The sequence below is a fragment of the Nematolebias whitei genome, chromosome 3 (assembly GCF_014905685.2).
Source record: "Nematolebias whitei isolate Nwh7 chromosome 3, NemWhi1, whole genome shotgun sequence".
Taxonomy (NCBI): Eukaryota; Metazoa; Chordata; class Actinopteri; order Cyprinodontiformes; family Rivulidae; genus Nematolebias; species Nematolebias whitei.
In genome coordinates this window covers 11,119,053-11,143,897 of record NC_056500.1, presented here as the reverse complement: position 1 = coordinate 11,143,897, position 24,845 = coordinate 11,119,053, and the positions used below count along the sequence as shown (strand labels likewise).

The 24,845-nt window shown below is 40.0% G+C and overlaps 1 protein-coding gene across 1 annotated transcript in view; it reads left to right on the top strand.

The window, feature by feature from the left end:
- hmcn1 (hemicentin 1) overlaps window positions 1–24,845 on the top strand; it is an 80,791-nt gene that overhangs the window by 49,917 nt on the left and 6,029 nt on the right. The window contains exons 39-93 of the mRNA XM_037697984.1: window positions 46–197; window positions 359–482; window positions 1,921–2,096; window positions 2,232–2,328; window positions 3,704–3,826; window positions 3,902–4,057; window positions 4,494–4,775; window positions 4,873–5,040; window positions 6,204–6,317; window positions 6,451–6,537; window positions 6,651–6,842; window positions 6,925–7,098; window positions 8,241–8,354; window positions 8,434–8,579; window positions 8,655–8,805; window positions 8,985–9,182; window positions 9,258–9,371; window positions 9,486–9,673; window positions 10,468–10,564; window positions 10,680–10,841; window positions 10,971–11,084; window positions 11,172–11,374; window positions 11,494–11,575; window positions 11,677–11,800; window positions 11,863–12,032; window positions 12,178–12,337; window positions 13,075–13,199; window positions 13,320–13,503; window positions 13,737–13,834; window positions 13,920–14,198; window positions 14,289–14,485; window positions 14,578–14,659; window positions 15,595–15,731; window positions 15,816–15,957; window positions 16,104–16,248; window positions 16,797–16,924; window positions 17,337–17,493; window positions 17,678–17,799; window positions 17,934–18,098; window positions 18,198–18,305; window positions 18,513–18,650; window positions 19,076–19,210; window positions 19,292–19,561; window positions 20,736–20,926; window positions 21,073–21,286; window positions 21,382–21,516; window positions 21,596–21,786; window positions 21,927–22,008; window positions 22,261–22,530; window positions 22,697–22,867; window positions 22,990–23,160; window positions 23,492–23,662; window positions 23,761–23,931; window positions 24,055–24,225; window positions 24,303–24,473. Of these exons, the coding sequence (XP_037553912.1) occupies window positions 46–197; window positions 359–482; window positions 1,921–2,096; window positions 2,232–2,328; window positions 3,704–3,826; window positions 3,902–4,057; window positions 4,494–4,775; window positions 4,873–5,040; window positions 6,204–6,317; window positions 6,451–6,537; window positions 6,651–6,842; window positions 6,925–7,098; window positions 8,241–8,354; window positions 8,434–8,579; window positions 8,655–8,805; window positions 8,985–9,182; window positions 9,258–9,371; window positions 9,486–9,673; window positions 10,468–10,564; window positions 10,680–10,841; window positions 10,971–11,084; window positions 11,172–11,374; window positions 11,494–11,575; window positions 11,677–11,800; window positions 11,863–12,032; window positions 12,178–12,337; window positions 13,075–13,199; window positions 13,320–13,503; window positions 13,737–13,834; window positions 13,920–14,198; window positions 14,289–14,485; window positions 14,578–14,659; window positions 15,595–15,731; window positions 15,816–15,957; window positions 16,104–16,248; window positions 16,797–16,924; window positions 17,337–17,493; window positions 17,678–17,799; window positions 17,934–18,098; window positions 18,198–18,305; window positions 18,513–18,650; window positions 19,076–19,210; window positions 19,292–19,561; window positions 20,736–20,926; window positions 21,073–21,286; window positions 21,382–21,516; window positions 21,596–21,786; window positions 21,927–22,008; window positions 22,261–22,530; window positions 22,697–22,867; window positions 22,990–23,160; window positions 23,492–23,662; window positions 23,761–23,931; window positions 24,055–24,225; window positions 24,303–24,473 (8,589 nt within the window). The remainder of the gene's footprint in view (window positions 1–45; window positions 198–358; window positions 483–1,920; window positions 2,097–2,231; window positions 2,329–3,703; window positions 3,827–3,901; window positions 4,058–4,493; window positions 4,776–4,872; window positions 5,041–6,203; window positions 6,318–6,450; window positions 6,538–6,650; window positions 6,843–6,924; window positions 7,099–8,240; window positions 8,355–8,433; window positions 8,580–8,654; window positions 8,806–8,984; window positions 9,183–9,257; window positions 9,372–9,485; window positions 9,674–10,467; window positions 10,565–10,679; window positions 10,842–10,970; window positions 11,085–11,171; window positions 11,375–11,493; window positions 11,576–11,676; window positions 11,801–11,862; window positions 12,033–12,177; window positions 12,338–13,074; window positions 13,200–13,319; window positions 13,504–13,736; window positions 13,835–13,919; window positions 14,199–14,288; window positions 14,486–14,577; window positions 14,660–15,594; window positions 15,732–15,815; window positions 15,958–16,103; window positions 16,249–16,796; window positions 16,925–17,336; window positions 17,494–17,677; window positions 17,800–17,933; window positions 18,099–18,197; window positions 18,306–18,512; window positions 18,651–19,075; window positions 19,211–19,291; window positions 19,562–20,735; window positions 20,927–21,072; window positions 21,287–21,381; window positions 21,517–21,595; window positions 21,787–21,926; window positions 22,009–22,260; window positions 22,531–22,696; window positions 22,868–22,989; window positions 23,161–23,491; window positions 23,663–23,760; window positions 23,932–24,054; window positions 24,226–24,302; window positions 24,474–24,845) is intronic.

Sequence of the window (24,845 nt, the reverse complement as noted above, 5' to 3'; positions counted from 1 at the left end):
GTAATGGGTCTGATCCACATTACATCCTGCGTCTATTTTCTACAGTACCTCCAGTCATTTCTAGCCGAGGTGGTACAGTTACAGTTGTGGTGAACGAGGCTGCCAAGTTGGAGTGTGAGGCCTCCGGAGTTCCTACGCCCAGTCTGACATGGTTAAAAGATGGCAGCCCTGTGGCAAGCATTTCACATGGCATACAGGTGCCCTATATACTTATTTATTCTCAGATTCATGAGAATTTATTCATTCTCAGATTGCAAATGTGGACCCTGATAGATGTAATTTCTTTATGAGACATTTTACTGAATGCATATCATGTTTATTGATGAGTGTAAATATTTGGACTCTGTTTTCATCTCAGGTGCTGTCTGGTGGCAGAATCTTGTCTCTGACTAGCGCTCAGGTCAGTGACACTGGCAGGTACACTTGTGTGGCAGTGAATGCTGGAGGAGAACAACACAAAGAATACGATCTGAAAGTTTATGGTGAGATAATTATTTCTCAGTTGTTATATATACTTATATAGAAGCAACTTTGCTTTTGAAAAAGCATTTGCACATTGTAAAACTCAACTTTATAGTGTTGTGAGCAACTTTTATTTGCACAAAATCATCACTTATTATACAGTAAGAAAAAAGTGCTTTGAAAAGTTTTACCAGAAGTTCTTCATAGTCAAGTTTTCTGGTTCTTGTTTTAAGAATATTAAAGAATTATAAAAGTTTTTTTTTTTGGCTTGGCTTGCAAACCTTTTTTCATGCATTAATGTACATTTATAAAAATAATTTCATAGTACTCTTTTTATGTATACAAAAGGCACCACTTTCAGGATTAAAGAGCAAATGTGTCCTAATTTTACGATAAGCAATACTGAACATTAATGAATTAAACTCAGTGTAGATTTTAGTTTTAAATTTGCATTTTTAATGGTTGTGCTGTTTTGTTCCTCATAATCAAACTTACACTATATTAAAATAGAGTTAGTAATATTAGAAATATATTTTAGCCAGAAGATTTGATAGTTTTGAGATAGACGTTTTCATTCTGGTGAAAGGTTGCATATTAAAATAATTACATCTGATGAAACCCCTGAACAAGTGTTAATGTTTTAGTTATAAAGTTTTGAATTAGTTTGAATTTCCTGTATAAAGCAAGAAAAAGGGCTTGTTCTCAAAAACAGAAGCAGATTTATTGGTAATTGCGTCTAGTCGCTCCCTGCTTTTGGTCAAATCCGAGCAGAGGGTATGTTTCTTATGCTCCTCACTGACTTAGTCTTTGTTAACCCAAAAAACTTGAGTGCAATGGAAACTGATATGAAAGTACTGCATTTATTAAACCAGACCCAATTTGGCCAAAAAAGGAGGAATTTTGTTTAAACAAATTGCGTGATAAAGTTAGTTCTTGTTTTAGACTTCAGTCATGGGCATACAGAAGGCCATAATTTGCTTTTACTCCATGGCTGTCTGTTATTATTTTGTTTTTTTGTGGGCTCACGGGTTTTTGTAATAAAATATCAATCGACGTATGCTCTATTTATTGTACACAATGGGTAATTAAAGCAACTTTCATTTTTGTTGTCTGGCTAACCCTAAAACATGAACATTTTCTATAGAAATTAGATTTCATGAACTTCAATAAAATTAGGCTGCTCAAATTTATTCTGACTCATAAATCTTGATTTGGATGTATTTCTCAAAGAGTCTCAGATTCCCATCATCACAGATTTAATTTATTCGTGAGATAACCTGAGGAAATGCCTGCACATTAAGATGGCTCTGTGGTATAATATGCACTAAGAATGACTTGTGATGCAAAAAGAGATTCAAACTATTGGCCAACAATCACACTTGAGAGTTTCTCTTTGGTCCATGAGCATTTACTCCAGCACCGAAACATTTTGTTGACCTACACTCATGTCTGACTCAGTGCCCCCGAACATCAAGGGTGAGGAAGTGAATGCTACAGTGATGCTCGGTCTCCTAGTGGAGCTGCACTGCCAGAGCGACGCAGTCCCTCCGCCTGCCCTCTCCTGGCGCAAAGATGGCCGACCTCTCTTTCGGAAACCTGGTCTGACTGTTTCTGCAGATGGTAGTTTAATCAAGGTAGAGTTTAAAAGATAATATATAACATGTAAGAAACAACCTGAACATAGCTCTTTATTAAATTTAACAGACACTTGGGCTTTTGATTTAAGGGCCTTATTACTTAAATTCACTGATTTGTTTTTGAATTGGTAGGTCGACAGCGTTCAGGTGCAGGACTCAGGAAGGTATACTTGTGAAGCTACCAATGTTGCAGGAAAAACAGAGAAGAACTTCAACGTCATTGTTTGGGGTAAGTTTGTGGAGGTTTTTCCACGTGTAATTGTGAGATATGTTAATAAGGAAATACACTTGAGTTAATATAAATGTTACTGTGTAAAAATAAATAGGTCTAAACAGTGTTGGTCTAAAAAAGTGACTGTTTGGCTTTTTCTAAATAATAAATGTTCATGCCGTAGAGCCTCATCAACACTATGATTAAGGCAAGCCATATGCGGATTTATTTGACATCCTTTTATCAAGCATCGTTTTGGACCCTTCATTTCCAGCACTAGTTGCATGATTTGTCAAACAAGTTCAACATTTTAGAGCACAAGCTTAACACTTTTGTCCAACTGGTTGAAACATAAATCTAACTAGTCAGCTGTTTTTAGTAGCCTAAATCTTCTTACTAGTGGACTACTGGAACAGACTAACCAATGACTGTCATACAAGTTAACTCAAATGATGTCTACTAAACTGACTGTCATATATGTGCACTAGTCAACTAGTTCAATTGTTAGGCATTGTAGTGATCTAGTTACAGTACCTTTAAAATGCTCACTAGTCGACTAGTTGACACTTTTTTTGTTGTTGTTACTAGTTGACTACTGTACCTAAAAACGTCAACAAGTGCAACTAAATTTGGTCTTTACATTATCAGATGCATTAGTTAAGCAAATAATTTCGCTTTTAAGGGAAAATTTTGTCAACTATTTGACTAGAATTGTGCATTTTAGACTTTACAAGTGGACTAGTTAAACTTTTGGGTTGTACTATCAGACTAGAGTGTCTAATGTCACTAATTGGCAAAAAAGTAGTACTAGTTAGAATATTTGCTAATTAGTTTAGATTCAATTAGATGAGATTAGATTAGATTAGATTAGATTAATGAAGGGAAATGAAAGCATGCAACTAAATGTGCAACTGGCTACAGTGTATTTGTGAGCTAGTGGGCAGAAATAACACTTGAATCAAGAATAGCAAAAAAATAAATAAAAAATAAAAAATACACGAACAGCTTGCCGTACTCTCAGATTTGGATTATTTTCTTGGATTCAACTTTATTTATCCTCAAATGGCAATTCAGTCCGTCAGTTTCCAGGTCTCCACCCATCTACACATACCGGTACATATGCTCATATACATAAAAACAATAACAAGAACAAAAAAGAAATAAAGACAACATTAAAAGTGTTAAAAAATATGTATTGCATAATAACGGCTCAACAGAGATCAGCATCACACTTCAACCGCCAGCTGCAGGAATATCTCAGAGCTGCATGCTGCCATCGCAGTCGAGCAGCTTGATATGAAATAAATCTGTGCAGGTCTGGAAAAGTGTTCTGCTGCCATTTAGTTTTATTTGAGCGCCTCCACCTCCTTCAGGTATCATACTGTCATTGCAGTTCCTCCTGTTATCCGTGGCGCAGAGGAGGTGTCTCCTCTGACAGTGATTGAAGGAGGTTTCATCACTTTGGTGTGTGAGTCCAGTGGTATTCCGCCTCCCAGCCTTACATGGGTGAAGGACGGTAAGAAACAAGAAGTTACAGTCAGAGCCTGGATTACGTTTGAGCACTTTACATCACGTGTGTTACATGTTTTAGGTCATGACCTGAAGTCAGACCAGCGGCTCAGGGTTTTGTCAGGAGGCCGACAGCTGCAGATTTCCAGTGCTGAGAGAACAGATACTGGCTCCTACACCTGCACAGCCTCCAGCGATAGCGGCACCACCTCTAAGGATTACAGACTGCAGGTTTATGGTATATAAGTCGACAACATCACACATCATCAACATCAAAGTTAGTTTGTTCTTTATATCAAGAAAGATGAGAAAATTACATTGACAAAAATGAAGTGTAAGAAACTCACTAAATATTCCTGCTTTTATAACAGAATAAATCATTTCCATTAAATTAAGTGAGGTGAATAAAAATAAACTTGTTCACTGATGGACTTGACTTCATTTGAACTAAACTTTTAAAATGAGAAGCATCTTTTAGGTTTGTTTTAAACTATTCTATAAAGCATAGACAGCTGAATCTCATATCTTTTTACTTTAAGCATAACACCCCCACATTGTCTACTATGATTATATGGAGTAATATCATTTTGGGAAGATTTAATATGAATTATTTGGAATAAATATTAGCAAAATACTTTTGAGTGAGTTTAATAAAACATTTTGTTTTGTTGCAGTTCGCCCTTCCATCAGACATGGCAAGGATGACACGGATGCTGTTACAGTGACTAAGGGAGGTGATGTGACCCTACGCTGCACTGCAGAGGGCATACCTCGACCTGCAGTCACATGGCTGAAGGATGGACGCCCCATAACAGATCCGCATGGAGCAAAAGTCCTTAATGAGGGGAGTTTGCTGCAGATTAAAGATGCTAAATTATCCGACACAGGGCGGTACACCTGTTTTGCTGTTAATGTGGCAGGACAGTCCGAGAGCAAACACGACATCAATGTACATGGTATGAATTTGAGATCATTTAACAGATTTTTTCAATAATCATCAGTTGTTTTGTTTGAAGTATAATATTTTGTTGTATATTTTCTTGTCACAATCAGTCCCTCCAACTATAACAGGCCTGCTGCAGTTTCCAGAAAATGTAAGTGTTGCGGTGAAGAACCCAGTTGCTCTGAACTGCGAGGCTTCTGGAATCCCTCTTCCTGCTGTCTCCTGGCTGAAGGATGGTCAGCCAGTCAGGACAACTAGTTCGGTTCGCATCCTCTCAGGTCTGGTTGTGTTTTCTTGTCTAGGATTTTATTTGAGGGTGTGAAAGGTTATTCAGTAGCTGTACGTGATGCCAAAGAGTTTTACAGATTGATTTTCATTGTCCTGACCAGCTGAGTGTCAAAGACCATTAAGATGCAATTTATTACTTAGTAATACAGCAGTCCCTTGTTTATTGAGGGGGATCCGTACCTTGAAGATCCACGATAAGTTAAAAATTGTGAAGTAGGAATAGTAGTACAAGTAGTAAGTAGTAGTTTATTTTTATATATATATATAGAGAGAGAGTATAAAGGTGTTTTAAACCCGTCCCACACTCTTGCAATATTCAAAACAATGTTTCTAAACTCTAAACGCTCTAAAAGAGCACAGAATGTCATGATTTCAGCTCCCTGCCTCCTCTGCGCTTTGCCACCTGCAAGCGCTCTTGGCCACGCCCACTTCTCTGCTCTGCACAGTGAACAGCTGATCAGCTGCAGCAGAAAGTTTATTCTGCAGTATGGGCTGCACAAAGGTGCTAAATAATTTAAAATAATTTATTTTAAATAAAAATTCCATGCTGATCGTGCGGCTCTTCCATTAATCAGCCACTTGTGGTCATGTTTAATCTTATTTTGAAAAACCATAATAAAGCGAGTCCGCGATAAACAAACCGCAAAGTAGCGAGGGACTACTGTAGTGTAATATGATCATTAAGAGTAAGGATAAACTCTTTTTATTGGTATTTTATTTGCTTGTTGTCTTTTATCAAGGGTGCCATCAAAAAGGGAAAAGAGTGACATACATTTTGAATCTCCATGAATGTCAAAGTTAATCTGCATGAGCAAATATAAAAGTGGCTAAAACAGAGTCAGTTTCGCAGATACTAAGCTAAAAGTTGGTGTGGTAGTAGCTGACAGTCACCCCATAATAGATACTCATCATCTTTTTTCCAAAGAGAATTTTTCTATTAAATCTTGTAGCCTTAAATCTCATTAAACTTGAATTTTAAAAGTTTTAATAGCAGTCAACCTAAAAGCTCAAATTATTTGTGCTAGATTTATATTGTTTTAGTGCATTGTAAAAACTTTAGCCATGCTTAAGAAACTGTGTGGGTCTTTTTGCTGTGTTTTTTTTTTTTTTTCTGGCAAAGAGTGAGTTCAGCAATTATTTGTTTACGTACCAGGGGGGCGGAGTCTCCGTCTGTTGCATGCAGCAGTGGAGGATGCTGGAAAGTATACTTGTGTTGTCTCTAACAGTGCCGGAGAAGAGAGGAAGAACTTTGACCTGGATATTCTAGGTATAGAAAAAGTCGACGATATTGATAATTTCCAAGTAACTGCAAATCTAGAGCCTTAGCACCATGAAGTTGTTTGTGTTTTTGTTTAACTTGAAGTAAAACTATGAGCAGGTTCATTTATTTTCATTGGCAGTTCCACCGAGGATTGTGGAGGAGGGAACAGTAGTGGACACTAAAGTAAAGGAGAAGCACAACTTGACTCTCACCTGTGAGGCATCAGGTAAACAAACACCATCTTCAGACAGAAAATATCTTCATGAAAGTTAAACAGAAAGTAGTTTTTTTTTTTTTTTTAACTTGGCAACTCTGGTAACTTTTTTGATAATTTTCCAGGTAACCCAGTCCCAGATATTAAATGGCTGAAGGACGGACAACCGTTGGTGTCTGACAAGCACCACCAGATTGTGTCTTATGGTCGTTTTCTCCAAATCTTTGAGGCCCAAGTTGCAGACACAGGGAGGTACAGCTGCATGGCCTCTAACAGTGCAGGAGACCGCAGCAGGCATTACAACCTCAACGTTCTGGGTACAAAAACAACTTCTCTTAATTTACCTGTTTTAGGAATGAACTTATTTTTAAATTTCATCGCTGTCGTTTTCTTCGCCAGTTTCTCCCACCATTGCTGGGTCAGGCCCTGATATTTCTGCAGAGGAAGTTACAGTAACCCTGAGCAGTCCCACCTCTCTGGTGTGTGAAGTCCAGTCCTACCCGCCTGCTCGGGTCACATGGCTCAAAGATGGCACTCCATTTGAATCCACTCGCAGTGTTCGAGTTCTTCCAGGTTCGGCATCAAAACAGCATAAAAATACTTTCAATGTTACATTAGATTATTGTTGATTTAGTATTATATATACAGTATTATAATAATGGGGTGAATAGTGGCACAGAGGTTAAAGAAGGTGGGCCTGTGATCGAAAGGTTGCCGGTTCGACTACCGGGACCGACAGCATCAAAATGTGGGAGGGAAAGGACCCAAAACTGCCTCCACCCTCGCTTGCCCCACCCTCGGCTCCTGAGCAAGGCCATTAACCCCCACCATCTGCTCAACTGGGCGCCCTAAATAGCATCTCTCTGCTCCACACAGAGGGCTGTGGTAGCTCAGTGGTCTGTGGTTGTGTCAGGAAGGGCATCAGGTGTAAAAACAATTGCCAAGTCTTCGTGTTAGTTTGCTGTGGCGACCCCTGAGAAAGGGAGCAGCCAAAAGAAAATTGTTACTTTTATTGAGCATGCATCAGGATATGTTACTTTTATTATTATTGGGGACTGCCACTGCAATGTATAGGAGAGCAGTGCAAGGCAATGCACTTGCTTTGCAAAGCAATGCAGGTAGCTAATTAGCCCGACAGTCTTAAGGTAGCTAATTAGCCTGATCAGATCAAAGATAAGAGTTGATAGCATGAGCATGTTAGCTTAGCATTAGCATCACCTGTTAGCATATGCGATAACATCAGTACCTTGTTACATGAGGTCAGGTGGGGCACCTGTAGAGATTTGGCAGGAAAATAAGCTGTTAGCCTAGCATGCTAATAAAGTTTAAGCTATCTGGATGAAACTCAGATATGTTGATAAACATCAAATGCTGATCAGGATAAGGTAGCTAATTAGCCTGATCAGATCAAAGATACACTCATATTTTGCTAACAAAGACACCATATTTCCCCATAGGAAATGAATAAGAGAACACTTCTCACACTAACTGCTGCTGTTAAGTCACCTGAAGAAAACAGAAACTCACTGTTGGATTTGTTTGAAACTCACAGAACGTAATCATCAGATAAATGTCTAAAACTGATTAACGTTTGGAGCCATTGTGATTCAAGATGGCTGCCACAGCTACTGCAGCAGCCTGGCAGTCCCCATCAAAGTTTCTCCAGGAACTTTCTAGTTGTTATTATTATTATTATTATATCTTCACCTTGGCAGGTGGGCGAACACTGCAGATTCTTAATGCTAAGAAGGAAGATGCAGGGAGGTACACATGTGTGGCTACAAATGAGGCTGGGGAGACGCTAAAGCACTATGAGGTTAAAGTTCATGGTGAGATTCCTGCATCTTCAAGGAAATACCTGTAAACCAATAATATTGTATATATGACCAAAACTTTTTTTGACTGAAGTTCCTCCACAGATCAACAAGAATGATATCCCTGGAGAGGGGCTGGCCCCTAAAGAGGTGAAGATCAAGATTAACAGCACACTCACCCTGGAGTGTGAAGCTCAGGCCTTTCCTGCTCCAGCGCTGCAGTGGTTTAAAGATGGACAGGTCGATTAGGTTGAGTCTTTTCATTTATCTGTAGAGTATTTTGTTTTTTAAAGCCTAACAAAATGTTTTCTACAGATCCTGAGAGCAGATGACCACGTGTCCGTCACAGCCAATGGTCGCATTGTTCAGATCAAGCATGCTCAAGTGTCGGACACCGGCCGCTACACCTGTGTCGCCACTAACATAGCTGGAGCAGATGAGAAGGACTTTGATGTAAATATACAAGGTGAACTGGGTGGACTTATGATTGCGTGTTAACCGGGTTATCTCTGTGCAGATACTACTTTGTACGTCCTTTATGTTAATTCATGAATATGCGTTTTACTGGTTTCAACTGCATAACTGGGAATCACTTCAAAAATCATTAAAGTGGAGGTAATGTTTACATTTTCTCATTTTTTTAAGTTCCACCAAATTTCAGCAGACCTGATGGAGCTGGTGACACCATATCGGTTCCAGGCTTTGGTGGCGATGTTCGGGATGTAATCGTTAACAATCCCATCTCACTGTACTGTGAGACAAATGCTGTTCCCTCTCCAACACTCACCTGGTACAAAGATGGACAACTGCTTGCCTCTAATGACAAAGTTTTAATCCTACCAGGTGGGACAATTCATACAATAAAAGAAACCAAGGCAGAGAATCAGGTTTTAACCGTCCCAGTTGTTTCACTTTCAGGCGGACGAATGTTGCAGATCCCCAGAGCCCAGCTTGAACACTCTGGCAGGTACACTTGTGTGGCCATCAATGAAGCAGGGGAGGACTCTATCTACTATGATGTTAGAGTGCAGAGTGAGTTTGGTTGCACAAATATTAGACAATTATTGCCCTGGTGTGAAGGCATTGTTTTGAATATTGTTGAATTGAGCAATGTTACATGATGTCTTTCTTTATGTCTTTCTCTAGTACCTCCAAGCATACGAGGAACAGACAGTGATGTGCCTGAGGAAGTTATCGTCCTGATCAACAAAACTACCCAATTGGACTGCCATGCAGATGGAAACCCCACCCCTCAGATCACCTGGTTTAAAGATGGACAGCTGATCAATTCTCATGGTCCACATAAAATGTTGTTCAATGGGCGGATGCTTCAGGTAACATTCAGAAAAGGCAGAGGCTTAACAAATATATTAATGCATAAAAACATTTTCAGATTATCCCTTTTTAGTAGTACTAGTAGTAGTTTGGTTATACTAAAAACCAGGTTGAAGCTCAGAGGAGATCGGGCTTTTTCAGTCATGGGCCCTAAACCCTGGAACAATCTGTCCCCCAATATTAGACAGGTCACATCTCTTCTGGTTTTTAAATATCGTTTAAAACTTATTTTCTTGGGCTTTTAACACAGTGCGATTTGATTTAGTATTTTATTGTTCTGTGTTTTTATGTTTTTCTGTAGATGCTTTTAATTACTTTGTAATTTTTTTTTTTCGGTAAATTACTGCCATTGATTTTTATTGTTAAGCACTTTGGTAACTGCTGCTGTTTTTAAATGTGCTTTATAAATAAATGTGACTTGACGCTACAATGTCTTGTTCAACCACCAAACTCCTGTACTTCTACCCAAAAGGACTAACTTAATGAGATTTATAAAAAATCAATCAGAAAAAGGTATGGCTAATATTAGGAGATCTGACACATCTCAAATGTAGAATTAGCCTAATTTGAAATTTGTTTTAATATTTGTGAGTTTAGTTTAAGCTTTTTTAATTGACCAACAAAAATGCTTCTGCAAAAAATGTCAGCATTTTGACGAGACAAGGTTCACTGTAAATTAAATAAAGTTATGGTACAAATTATGACCATAATAAATGTTGATGTTGGTATATTTAGATTTGCTGTATGCAGTATTTTTGTATTATTTGCTTGATAAGTGGTGTTTTCTTGTTAGGTGTTGACTGCACAGGTCTCTGACACAGGACGCTATGTATGTGCGGCTAAAAATGTTGCTGGAAGTGCAGAAAAACATTTTAATCTTAATGTTCATGGTGAGTTATTAGATATTTTGGTTTATTATGTATACTGTCAATTTAATAGGATCTAAACCTGTATTGACTGTTTTCGAGGTAAATGAAAAAACGTGGTTTCTTCTTGTCCTTTTAGTGCCTCCGACCATTGTTGGTGTGAGTCCTGAAAACGTGACAGTAGTGGTGAACAACTTTGTGTCCCTCTCTTGTGAAGCTACTGGTTTCCCTCCTCCCACACTGAGCTGGCTAAATTCCAGGGGCCCCATTCAAGCCAAAACTAATGCTCTCATTGTACCAGGTAATGTCAGAGTCACGTTTAGAAAATTTAACATTTTGCACAAGAAACTGGTACAAATTAAAGAAATATTAAGAGAAAAGACTTAAATGTTGCCACATTGTGAATTAAAAACTGTGTTTGTGTCTTCAGGTGGTCGCACTTTACAGATTCTTAAAGCAAAACTATCTGATGGGGGGAAGTACAGCTGTGTGGCCATCAATGCAGCAGGAGAAGCTTACAAACACATCCATCTAACAGTGTTTGGTCAGTCCACATTTTTACTTTCAGTAAAATTTAGAGTTTGGGTTTTGTTTGGCTTCATGATTTTTAGTTCTTTCCCTAACTTTGCAGTCCCTCCAAGTATTCGAGGCAACAGCAGAGACTCTCCTGTGGAAATGAATGGGCTTGTTGGTAAATCAGTAACCTTGGAGTGTGAATCCAACGCTGTCCCTCCTCCCGTCATCGCCTGGTACAAGAACGGCAGAGCAGTGACAGAATCTGCAAATCTGGAAATTCTGGCAGAAGGGCAGATCCTAAAGATTAAACACTCTGAGGTTGTTTTCCAGTAAAACTAGCATCTGTTTTCTTTGTTTATCAGTCATAATAACTATTCTCCACTTAAATATACACTGCTGCTATTGTCTTTTACTATGTTTTTTTTTTTTTTCTGCAGGTATCTGATACTGGTCAGTTTGTTTGCATGGCATCAAATGTTGCTGGCCAAGTGAACAAGAACTTCTACTTGAACATCCATGGTAGCTGCTTTTTTTAGTCTGTCTATAAAACATCACTAAAACAGATGTTTGTCATTATGCTTGCACATGCTTAATAATATTAAACAGATGTGTTTCTTCAGTTCCCCCCAGTATTGATGGCCCAGCAGAGGAAAATGTTGTGGAAACCATCAGCAATCCAGTTGCTTTCTCATGTGATGCTGCTGGAATTCCTCCCCCCAGCCTCATTTGGCTGAAAAATGGACAGTCCATAGGTAGACCAAGATCAGTATCACTGACTGCCACTGCTGGTGTATTTTGAATAACAGTAATTTCATATTCCCCTTAGAGAACTCAGAGTCTCTGGAGATGCACATCTTCTCAGGAGGAACCAAACTACAGTTTGCACTGTTGCAGCTTTCTGACAGTGGAACATACACATGTGTAGCATCTAACAGGGAGGGAGAAGCGCACAAGAGTTACCACCTCACTATACAAGGTACACGAACATCTTAGAGTCAGATAATCATGGGATAACCCCATTCTAGATAAGCAGTTGAAATAGAAACAATAAATATTATTTTGATTATATTGCACAAACATTTCTACAAGTGTATTGCAGATAATCAGTACTTCTCTCTTAGTCCCACCGAGTATTTCTGGATCAGACATGCCTGGTGAGATGGGCGTACTTGTAAACAAAAGCATCCAGTTGGTCTGTCAAGCTCAGGGAACCCCAACTCCAACCATAAAGTGGTTAAAAGATGGAGAGGCCATCAGCAATGCCGGAATGAAAGGGCTCAGGTACATAAATCTATACATCTCCTGCAATAAAAACAATAAAAATTAAATTAAATTCCTCAGTATGCTAATATGTATAAATACAATAAGGCTCCCCTTATGGCTAATAAATTCTTATGTTATTAATTCCTCTATAAACATTTTATAAATCATTAATAATTGTATAGGATAGGACATAATATTAGCTGTAGATACTTATAATGCAGTGATAAAGTACAATATTATATTAAAAATAGGTTTACAAATGCTTATTGTGCTTACAAGTTAGTAACTTAGTCTGAAATGTTTACTATAACAACTCTAGATGAAATCTATAGGTGAACAGTTTTGGCTCACTATTTGGCGAGAAACTGGTCAGTTTTGTCTCTATCACCCTTAATTAATGCACAATAATCAATTATTAATGATTTATAAAGTGTTTATAGAGGAATTAATAATGTATCTATAAACTATGTATTAGCCATCTATAAGGGGAACCTTATTGTAAAGTGGTATATGAGATATTTCACATTGCGCTATGTGAATGCTATACTTATAAGATAGAAATGTTTTATAAAATTACAGACAGAAAAGGGTAGTTTGTTAAGCTTCTGAATAAAGAGGACATAAAATACTCACATTTATCTAGAAGTTGCCAGAAATGGGTCTTTACCATTACCTAACTATTAAGATGAAATAATAACTGTTTCTGCTTAAAATGATTTTTTCTTATATGGATTTTTTGCTGTTCTGATGTGTAGGGTCAGTCCAAACGGTGACACACTTACTGTGACCCAGGCTGATCCTGCCCACAGTGGCAAGTATACTTGTGTGGCCACCAATGCAGCTGGAGAGGAGGACAGAATATTTAATTTGAATGTGTATGGTGAGTGTAATTCATTTTTAAAACACACTACATGCATTATCCAGCAAAGATCTATTTGTTATAAAATAAACAGACTAGTTATAAAGAGACTTCTCATCTTATTCTCATTTGTTCCCCCAGTTCCTCCGGTCATTCTTGGGAACAGTGAGGCTTTTGAGGATCTGACTGCAGTTCTGGAGAGCTCTGTCAGTATGAAGTGTGCTGCTACAGGATATCCTCTGCCGCAGCTCAACTGGCTGAGGAATGGCCTTCCCCTGCCAGTCTCCTCCAACGTACGACTTCTGTCTGCAGGACAGATGCTCCGGTATGTTAGAGAGCTTAAAAGGATGCTCGTGCACTTTCAAAGGCCTTCTTGTGTTTGAAGTGGTGTGATACTTTTTTATGTTAACCCAAAAAAAACAATCAAGATTAAATTATCACAATGTAGGAGATTATGCTTTTATTTTAACAGTAATTGTTTCTAACTATTTAAAATAAAAATCAAATAGTCTGTTAAATATTTAACAGTGTGGGGCATTGTTCCTTTACATCTGTCAGGATTACACGGATCCAGGTGTCTGACAGTGGAAGCTACACCTGTGTCGCATCAAACAGGGCAGGAGTGGATAACAGACATTATAATCTACAGGTGCAGGGTGAGTTTATGTGTTTTTACAATGAGTATTTTCAGAGTCAAACTAACAGCAAATAGTTATTCAGCTCTTGAACTCTCCCCTTCAGTTCCTCCTGGTCTGGATGGAGCAGGAACTACAGAAGAAGTGACTGTAATCAAAGGAAATGTGGCTTCTTTGCGGTGTATTGCTAATGGGTCCCCATCCCCTAACATATCCTGGCTCACAGATGGCGTGACTTTAGTCCCTGACCGTCATATCAATCTCCTCAACGTGAACACCACTTTACAGTTTAGCTCGGTCCAGGTCAACAACACAGGACGATACACCTGCATGGCAAATAATGACGCTGGTCAAGCTAGCCGTCATTTTAACCTCAAAGTTCTGGGTGAGTTAAAGCAAAAATATAGTTTTAAATCTTCAGTTTATGATTTGTGGTAGAAGGAAAAGTATGTTTGGTTTACATTGTCTTTGTCAGACCCTCCACACATCAAGAGTTCTGGTTCACCAAAAGAAGTATCTGTGGTGGTTAATAATGTCATGGAGCTGGAGTGTGAAGCTACAGGTATCCCGACACCCACTCTGACGTGGCTGAAGGATGGTCGCCCACTCCTAGAGACAAGTGACCAGCACCTCCTCCGTGGAGGAGAGGTGCTTCGTGTAGCCTCAGCACAGGTCAGTCTCTTCCTATTCAAATCCCATTATAATTTCTCATGGTATAACATACCCTAATCATTTTACTAAAAAAAAAACTTTCTCGCTCTCAGCTGGAGAACACAGGCAGGTACAGCTGCTTAGCCAGCAGCCCAGCAGGAGATGATGGCAAAGATTTTTTTGTTCGAGTGCATGGTGAGTAATAAAAATTAGTCTCACGGGATATATATTGTAGCAGAAAAATGTTCCTATTAGTCATCTTCAGCCTTGGTGTTGAAAACTGTATCATGTGTAAAACTTGAACAAAAGAAAAATTCTGGGATTATGATGGATGTGGATGGATGGATGGATGGATGGATGGATGGATGGATGGATGGATGGGGCTTACTGAATCATTATTCAAGGATTCAAGATTCTTTATTTGTCATTCGCACCCCATGTGGTACATGTGGTGGAATGAAATTATGTACACAGGGTCCCAGTTACATCCAACAATAAAACGTAAAAGAAAAACAGCAAAAAGATCTAAGATATGAACCAAGAAAAACATCAACTAAATATACACCAAGCACTAATAGCATAAAAACATTGAACACATTACGTCGAACAGCAGCACAAACATGACTCTGTGTGAGCCGATGAGCACAAATGAACACAGCAACATGGAACAGATCAGCAGCAACATGGAACAGATCAGCAGCAACATGAAACAGATCAGCAGCAACATGAAACAGATCAGCAGCAACATGATGTGATTTTTCACAGTGATTATTCTGGTTAAAGATTCATGAGTCTAACAGCCTCAGGGTAGAAGCTGTTCCTCAGTCTAGTGGTTCTACACTTAATGCTCCTTAACCTCCTTCCTGAAGGGAGCGGGGGGAAAAGTGTGTGTGCTGGGTGAGTGGGGTCCTTCATGATGCAATTGGCCCTCTTCCTGCATCTAGAGGTGTAGATGTCTGTGATGGTAGAGAAACTGACTCCAACAGACTTCTGTGCAGCTTTCACCACTTATTTTCTGTTCAGAGATTTTTGAAAGTTTTCTTGATAGTTAGCCAGTTATTTTTAGTTGTTTTAGCTTCTGTATTATGTCATTCATATCAGCTCATTTCTCTGGTTGGTGCCTCTCTCAGTTCCCCCTAACATCGCGGGAGAAAACACGCCTCAGGATCTGTCAGTCCTGCAGAACAGACAGGTAACTCTGGAGTGCAAGTCTGATGCTGTTCCACCTCCAACTCTGACGTGGCTCAAAGACGGCAAATTGCTGCAGGTCAGTTAATAAACACATTCCTTTATATCAGTATAAAACTGACTCCTGACTTTTATTTTGAAATTATTTGTGTCCCTTTTGTAGACCTCTGCTCGTGTGCGTCTTCTCTCTGATGGCCACTACTTACAGATCAACATGGCAGAGCTCTCTGACAGAGCTCAGTACACCTGTGTGGCGAGTAACGTTGTTGGGAAGACCACACGCCTGTTCAACCTGACTGTTAACGGTACAGTTACAGAACATAAGAGACAAACTAATGTTTTATAGAGTTTAAACGCTATTATTTGGCCATCTTGACTACCGTACTTAATTAAACTGGATTTATCCACAAAAGAGAAAACAACATATCAATATCGACAACTGCTCCCTCAGTACCTCCAGTTATTAAGGACGGCGCCCAGACTGTGTCAGTCCATATCAACAAGCCAGCAGCTCTTGAATGTGCAGTCAGTGGAGTGCCACCACCTCAGATCACCTGGAGGAAAAATGGAGCAATGTTGGCTGAAAACAACCCCAGGTACAACATGTAATATATACTGGGGATATTGCATTTTCTGGGAAAAGTCCGTGTGAATGCTGAGTGCTGAATGATTTTGCTAACAGATTTATTTTATTTTATTAACCTTTATTCAACCAGGCAAATCCCATTGAGATCACTGATCTCTTTTGCAAAGGAGGCTTGGGCCTGAAGGCAGCCTATATGCATGTTTTGAATGAATTATTAAGTGAATTGTTAAAGTTAAGATTAGGAGAACATAGGCTAAAATTAGCAAAATATCAGCTAAAAGATCATATGTGTAAGATAAGAACGGATTAGGTATTCTGAAGTAAATTAAAAATAACAATGCTTTTGAAGGAATTGAATTATTTTCACAGGGCAAAATTATAAATAGTTTAATAATTCTAATATATACAAGTATATGGCACTTTATTCCCAGTTGAGTCAAACATCAATCAGCATCCACACAATTATATCCTTGCCCTAAACTACAATTTTTAATAAACATTTTAAACATTTTCACTATAACAGATTTAGTGTCCTGTGTGGTTTGAACATCTATGCAGGTACAGATTTACAGAGGATGGGTTTTTATACATCCCCTCAGCTCAGGTAACCGACACTGGACGCTACCTGTGTATGGCAACAAATCAGGCTGGTACTCAACGCAAAAAAGTGGATCTGCAAGTATATGGTGGGTGTTCAAGAAACTGAGTTAAGCTAAACAGAAGCATCCAAGAAAGTTCAATCTGGTCCTCTGGACATTCAAAAAAACAAAAAACAAAACAAAGCAAAAAAAATGTAGAAACGTTTCGTCTCTCATCCAAGAGACTTCCTCAGTCTGAGCTGCTGTTTTCAGCTCAGTCTCTTAAATAGCACCTTCTCAGAGTGGATCAGCCAGTTTTGCTGCTGACAACCAAAACCAACTGATCACATGCTCAAGAAGGACCATCAGCCTAACAAAGGATCATTGTTTTTTTGAATGTCCAGAGGACCAGATTGAATTTTCTTGGATTTTTCTACCTGGATTATTGAGCATGCATCAGGATATGCTAAACAGAAGCAGTTTTGCAAAACCATTACATCTGCTTTGTCTCACCTTCCAGTTCCTCCTTCAATCTCTGACAGTCTTACCAATGTGACGGTTTTTGTCAACGTTCAGACCACTTTACCTTGTGAGGCCACCGGCGTTCCCAAACCCACCGTCAGCTGGCAGAAAAATGGTCGATCCATCAATACTGAGCAGAATCAGAATATGTACAGGTTGATTCAGGTTTTCTCACATGCTTTACTAATTATTGGAGCAAATACTGTCTCTAAAAAGACTAAATTGAAGCTTCAAATACATTTTAGTCTACATAAATTAATCCCCACAGCTTGAGAAATTATATGTAAAACATGTTCCAGGTATTTCATTTGAAATAATAACTTTTTTAATCGATTTCAGATTGCTCTCATCAGGCTCCCTGGTGATTATAGCTCCTACAGTGGAGGACACAGCAATGTACAAATGTGTGGTCTCTAACGAGGCTGGGAACGATTCCAGATCAATCCAATTTACTGTCATTGGTGAGAAACACATCTGTTTTTGGGTGATCCTTCTTACTGTGGCTAAGCCTATTATCCAATATTGTATTAATTAATGGCAATATAAATATTTCTATCCCATAAAATAATTGTTCTCGATGTACCTGCCCTTTTAGTTCCTCCGTCCATAGCAGATGAACCATCAGAGATTGCTGTGACCACACTGTCCCCAGTGGTCATTTCTTGTACTGCAACCGGTGTCCCAGAACCCACAATCCACTGGAGCAAAGATGGCCTGAAGCTCCCCAGTGAGGGACAGGGATTCACTATTCTACCAGCAGGTCAGACTATTTAAAATGTTATTGCAAATATTGTTTGAACCTTGGTAAATATGGTTATTTATATTACTTTTTGTTTAATTTCCATTGTTCTTTTCTCAGGACAAATAGAAATTTCCTCGGCTGAGCTTAGTCATGCTGGACGCTACTCATGCACAGCCAAAAACATTGCAGGCTCCGCTCACCACCATGTGCAACTTACAGTGCAAGGTAAAAAATATATATTTTTACAATCATTAAGTCCTGAGATTCCCCGTGACCCAAAATGGAAGAAGCGGGTAAAAGATAATGGATGGATGTCATTTCAGCTTTTATACTGCAATACAGAATTTTTTTTTTTTTTTAAGTGTGCCATAGTTGCTGGGATAGTTATGGGTATGACTCTCAGTATCACCTCGTCCTCATTGCTTCCCTCAGAACCGCCAGTGATTCATTCTCATCCATCCACCCTGGATGTGATCATCAACAGCCCCATCACTCTGCCCTGCAGCGCCACCGGATCACCCAGACCCACCATCACCTGGCAGAAGGAGGGAATCAACATACCCACCACAGGTAGCTATCCTGTCGGTATGTGAAACCATAAAGTGAACTCAAAGTTTGTTTTCTCAGTCATCCAGGTATATAGCAACAAAAAAGGTTGAATCATGTCATCTGGACTTCGTTTTTTTTGTTAAAAAGAAACGTTTCGCCCCTCATCCAAGAGGCTTCGTCAGTCTGAGGCCTAGCCATCTGGTATTACCCAGAAGCCACCCTGACTCTTGTGTTTCAGGGGTATCTGAGGCAGGCTTGAAACACAAGAGTCAGGGTGGCTTCTGGGTAATACCAGATGGCTAGGCCTCAGACTGACGAAGCCTCTTGGATGAGGGGCGAAACGTTTCTTTTTAACAAAAAAAACGAAGTCCAGATGACATGATTCAACCTTTTTTGTTGTTCATAAAGTGAACTGTTATGTCACTGTGTGTTTTGCTTTGCTGCAGGTGGTAGTTTCACAATTCTTCCTAATGGAAGTCTCCAAATCTTCAAGGCATTATTGTCAAATTCTGGGGTGTACATTTGTGTGGCTCAAAACCCTGCCGGCACTGCACTAGGCAAAACTAAACTCCGAGTGCAAGGTAGGCAACACATTGAGATAATGGTTTAAAATAATGTTGGCAGTGAATATATTTACTTTTTGTTTGCATTCTGTCCTGCAGTTCCTCCAGTGATCCGGTCAGAGACTCAGCACTATGTGGCACCTGTGGACTCCTCTGTGACACTTCAGTGCCAAACTGAGGGCTCCCCTCCCCCCCTCATCACATGGCATAAAGACGGGCAGCTATTGAGTGGTGCCGTACAGCAGCGACTTCTCAGCTCAGGATCCCTGCAGCTTGCCTTCGTTCAGCACAGTGATGCTGGACGATACACGTGCATCGCAGCCAACGCAGCCGGCACCGTCAGCTTGAACATGGGCCTCACTGTGCAGAGTAGGTTTTATTAACACAGTAACTAAACCACATCTATTCATCCATTATCTTTACCTGCTTTTGCCTTTTTGGGTTGTGGAGGTCATTGGTGCCCATATCCAGCAGTCACTGTGCGAGAGGTGGGGTACACCAAGGACAGGTCGCAAGTCCATCATAGAAACGCATAGAGACAAACAAGACAAACTTTGTGGTGCCCTGCTGACTTTTTGCTGTTCGTGTTAGGTTGTCCCGAAGCAAATATCATTTAATGACTGATGAGTGTGTGTGAAAATCTCTGTTGATTGTTGTGTGGGGCTTTTGAATTACTTCCATATATAATTATACTTATGTTACGTCCACCAAGAACATAACATATTAAGGAGGACACAGACTCAAAACATAAGGGTTCAAACGTTCAATTTATTAAAAAACAGGCTTCCTGCAGGAAAAAAAAACCTGATGATAAAGAATCCCTCATTTCCGTGTCCACCAGAAATACTTTTTTTAAATTCCATTTTATTTTCACTTCTTATTCTCAATTTGTATGCATCCTTTATGATTGTTTATTGTTGTCTTTATTGTCCACAGTTGTCATCACTCTTTGTTAAAATCAGGTCTCTCTTGTAAATGAGTCCCCGAGGCTCAATGGGATTAACCTGTATAAATAAAGGTTGAATGAACCGCAGTGGGCCAACCCTATACAGGGCTGTCGAAGCCACTGCTGGTACCAGACCAAGACTACAAAAAAAAATAAAAAAAAACAACAACACCTATTGTAAAAGAAAAAGCGAAAACAGGACCCCACCAGGCCAAAGTTACAACAAAAAAAATATAGACAAACGTTAACCAAATTATCATTTTCGACTGAGGAAAAAGCAAGGTGGTAAACAAAACTCAAAAAAAATCCAGGGTGGCCAGAGAGCAGTCAACACAAAATGGGCCAAAAAAGAGAGAGCGTCTGAGAGAGAGGGAGAAGCCTATTAACATGCCACATCTTAAAATAATTTAATGTTAATTAGTTAATCCCAAACCCAAAATGTCCAAAGGACAAATAATAACAATAATGTGCCTCAGACACATAACAACATATACATAAAAAAAAAGTTTTAAAAATAAAAGAAAATAAAGTCGAGGTAAAACTAACATTTTGGAAGTATATTTAAAATGTTTTTTTAATCTTTGCCTACTGTTTTAGTTCCTCCCTCTGTGCGTGGTGGAGACCAGGACGTTGTGGTTGTGGAAAACAGTCATGCCCAGCTGATGTGTGTGGCAGAGGGCATCCCTCAACCCAAACTGTCCTGGGAAAAAAATGGGAATTTTATCAGTGAAAGTACAGGGGAGTACACGATTCTGCCGTCTGGGGAGCTGGTTATTGACAGCGCTCAGGTATGACATGAAACAGGGTGATACCTATCTGCATGCTACTGTCTAATGTTTTTGAGTTAGCTCAACTCTGTACTTCTATCCAACAACTAAAAATAAATTCCTCAAGATAAACTTTTTTATGCTTAAAAATATTCTCTCTGCACCAGCCTGATGATGCTGGAAGTTATACCTGTGTGGCAACTAATTCAGTGGGGCAGGACAGCCGGACGTTGACGCTGGCAGTTCATACTCACCCCATCTTCACTGAGCTGCTCGGGGATGTCGCCCTCAACAAGGGAGAGCGACTCATGCTGGTTTGTGGCGCAAGCGGCATCCCACTACCCAGAATCACATGGACCGTCAACAATAAAATCATCCCAGGTTTTACTGGTTAAAAACTAGAAAGATGATTGGAAACATTACTGGGTGTTTTTCTTCTCTGACAGTTAAATCTTGTGTTTTTACATCTCCTATAGTCCATTATGATCATATGAATGGTCACAGTGAGCTTGTGATTGAGAGAGTGACCAAAGATGACTCTGGTACCTACGCCTGTTTGGCAGAAAACAGTGTGGGAACCATTAAATCACTGGGTTTTGTCTATGTTAAAGGTAAGAACAACACTCACATGAAGCGATCTGTTTTATCTCACAATTGCTTCCGCCAATAGCACACCCATGTGCTCTCCAGAGCCTCCAATCATTGATGGGGACCTTCACGCCAACCGAATCGAACCTCTGGGTGGTAACGCCATCCTGAGCTGCGAGGTACGAGGAGACCCGCCGCCAACCATCCAGTGGAGCAAAAATGGGATAAACATCCAGATCAGCAACCGAATCCGCCAACTTGACAATGGCTCTCTGGCCATCTATGGCACAGTGGTAGGAAAAACATTAGACTAAAGCATTTATTGGGTCACATTGGTAAATGACGATAAAATAATAATTAAAAAAAAAAACTTTTGCATGTAATTTAAAATTAAGGATATTTTGTGCTCCAACAAATACATTGTTTATGACAGAGTGAAGATGCGGGCAGTTACATGTGTGTAGCGACAAATGATGCTGGGGTGGTGGAAAGAAGTGTCACCCTAACACTGCAGAGTGAGTGTCAACCCACTTGACTAAATAAGACAATACAATATAAATGGATGTAATACAGTATAAGTGTGTGTGTACACTACTACTTACTACTTGTACTAATATTCCTACTTTGCGGTCTTTTACTTATCGCAGGGCTTCAGGATACAGATCCCCCGCGATAAACGATGGACTACTGTAGTAGTTTATACGTGAAGAAAGGCGAAATAAGTTTTCGTGAGTGCTTAGTTTAATATAAATATTGTTTTCTATCAGGTGCACCCACTATAACCGTGGAGCCAGTTGCAACAGTGGTGGACGCTGGCACAACTATTGTACTAAATTGTCAGGCAGAGGGGGAACCAACACCTACAATAAAGTGGTCTCGACAAGGACGTCCCCTACTGGTAAACGATCGCTTCTCCACCTTGTCCAACAGTTCTCTCAGGATCCTCAGCGCCCAGAAAGAGGACACGGCTGAATATGAATGTGCAGCCGGAAACTTGCTTGGATCCATGCTGGTCAGGGCCACTCTCACTGTGCAAGGTAAGCTGCAGTCTGATCAGTTTTTATGGTCTCTGACATCTGTTTATTCCTGTAAAACACTTGCTTATATTTAATTTATTGAAAGCTTGCAATAATTCCTGTTAACTTCAGGTTTTAAACAGCACTAGAGACAACAAACTTGTTCAGAGAGTGATTTGTTTTGCAGTCCATGGAGGATACTCAGAGTGGGTAGAGTGGGGCCTCTGCAGTGTTTCCTGTGGTGCTGGCATCCAGAAAAGGCTGAGGCACTGTAACAATCCTTTACCTGCCAATGGTGGCCGTCACTGTACAGGAGTTGACACAGAGACACGTATTTGTCAGGGGAAACCATGCCCAGGTGAGAGGACTTCAAATAAACCAAGTTAGAATATTCATCCCTGCCGCTCCATGCTTGTAAATGGGTCTGTGTGCAGAAGAATAAACTGTAAAACTGAACTTTGCACTCTTTACCATGTACAGTGGAAGGTAACTGGTCAGAATGGTCTCCTTGGGAGGAGTGCTCACAAACCTGTGGCCAGGGCAACAGAACAAGGATCCGGACATGCAGTGATCCACCAGCTCAACATGGAGGCAGGTCATGTGAGGGAAAGGCAGTGGAAGTCATCATGTGCAGTGTCAGGCCATGTCCAGGTGAGAAATACATTTTATGCTACAAGTGTAAAGGAATATTCATGTTCAAGAAATACTTCAAGGGCGTGGCACAGTGGCGCAGTTGGTAGTGTCTGTGCTTCTCATTAAGAAGTTTGCAGACTCAAATCCTGGCTGGGTATCTTTCTGGGTGGAGTTTGCATGTTTTCTCCGTGCATGCATGGGTTTTCTCCGGGTACTCAGGTTTCCTTCACAGTCCAAAAACATGAATGTGAGACTGATTGGTATCCTCAACATATATATCTATTTGAATTGATGAAAAAAAAATACCTCTAAGTTGCAAGTTTTACATCACATTTTCTGTTTCTCACAGTTGCAGGTAAATGGGGGTCTTGGCTACCTTGGAGTCCCTGCAGTGAAACCTGTGGTAAAGGCATACAGTCCAGGATCCGACTATGCAACCACCCCCCTCCAGCTTTTGATGGGCTGCAGTGTGAGGGAACAGACACACAGACACAAGTGTGCAAGGAGAGACTTTGTCCAGGTAAAATTTTGTTTTAACAAAATGCCACCTTTATGTTAGTTAAAGTAATATTAGAGGCAAATTGGATGGCATCTATACATTTTGCTCATGTCCTCTAGTGGATGGAAAGTGGTCATCGTGGATTAGCTGGGGGGCCTGCAGTGTTTCATGCGGGGGTGGAACCAGACAGCGAACACGTCTCTGTGCCAGCCCCGCTCCTCAACATGGTGGCAGACAGTGTGAGGGGAACGATGTGCATACTGATTTCTGTAACAGTGATCCATGTCCAAGTAAGTTTTTAATGAACTCCATATTTTTATACAAATGAAACATTTTTGTCTTTTATCCTTTTTTTTCTACCTTTGATGATATCTTGACTCTTGTGAATTTAACACTTTTCTCCACTTTGTCAGTCAGTGGTAACTGGGGTCCATGGAGCAGCTGGGGCAGCTGCAGCAAAACATGTAACGGAGGTCAGACAAGGCGTTACAGGACCTGTGACAACCCCAGGCCAGCTCATGGGGGGAGAGCTTGTGCCGGTGCTGATGTGCAGATTCAGAGATGCAGCTCTGCCAACTGCCCCGGTTAGTAGTTGATCAGGTGTATATCCAAGTACTTGAAGAGCTAATAAATGCGGTAGTTTTGTGGTTTATTACTGCAGTTCATGGAAGCTGGGGCTCGTGGCAGCCATGGGGAGACTGCTCCTCTTCATGTGGAGGCGGAGAGAAGACACGTGTCCGACTGTGTAACAGTCCATCTCCCAGAGATGGTGGTCGACCGTGTCCAGGAGACTCCACCCAGCTGTCCAGGTGCAACACACAGGCATGTCCAGGTATGATACTTTGTAAAAATATAAGAATCTGACACAATTCAGAGGGTCAGGATCTGGGAATGGAAATCTCGATATTGTTTGCTCAGAGTCTTTTAGAGATGCACCTACGGTAATTTATACTATAATACTCCAAAGTTTGTGCTAGCAACCTATATATTGTGTATTTTTTCCACTGGATTAAAACAATTTTAGGTGAGTCAAAATACATGTATCATTATGTTAGATCAGTCGTTTTTATATGCTTTAAACTAAAAACTGTGATATCCACATTGTATGTTTTGCATCAAGTCCTACCTTTTGTTCTTTCAATTGTCTCATTGAAGCGCTTTCACTTTTGATTATCTTCTTCTATGAACAGCTTTTTGTACATAT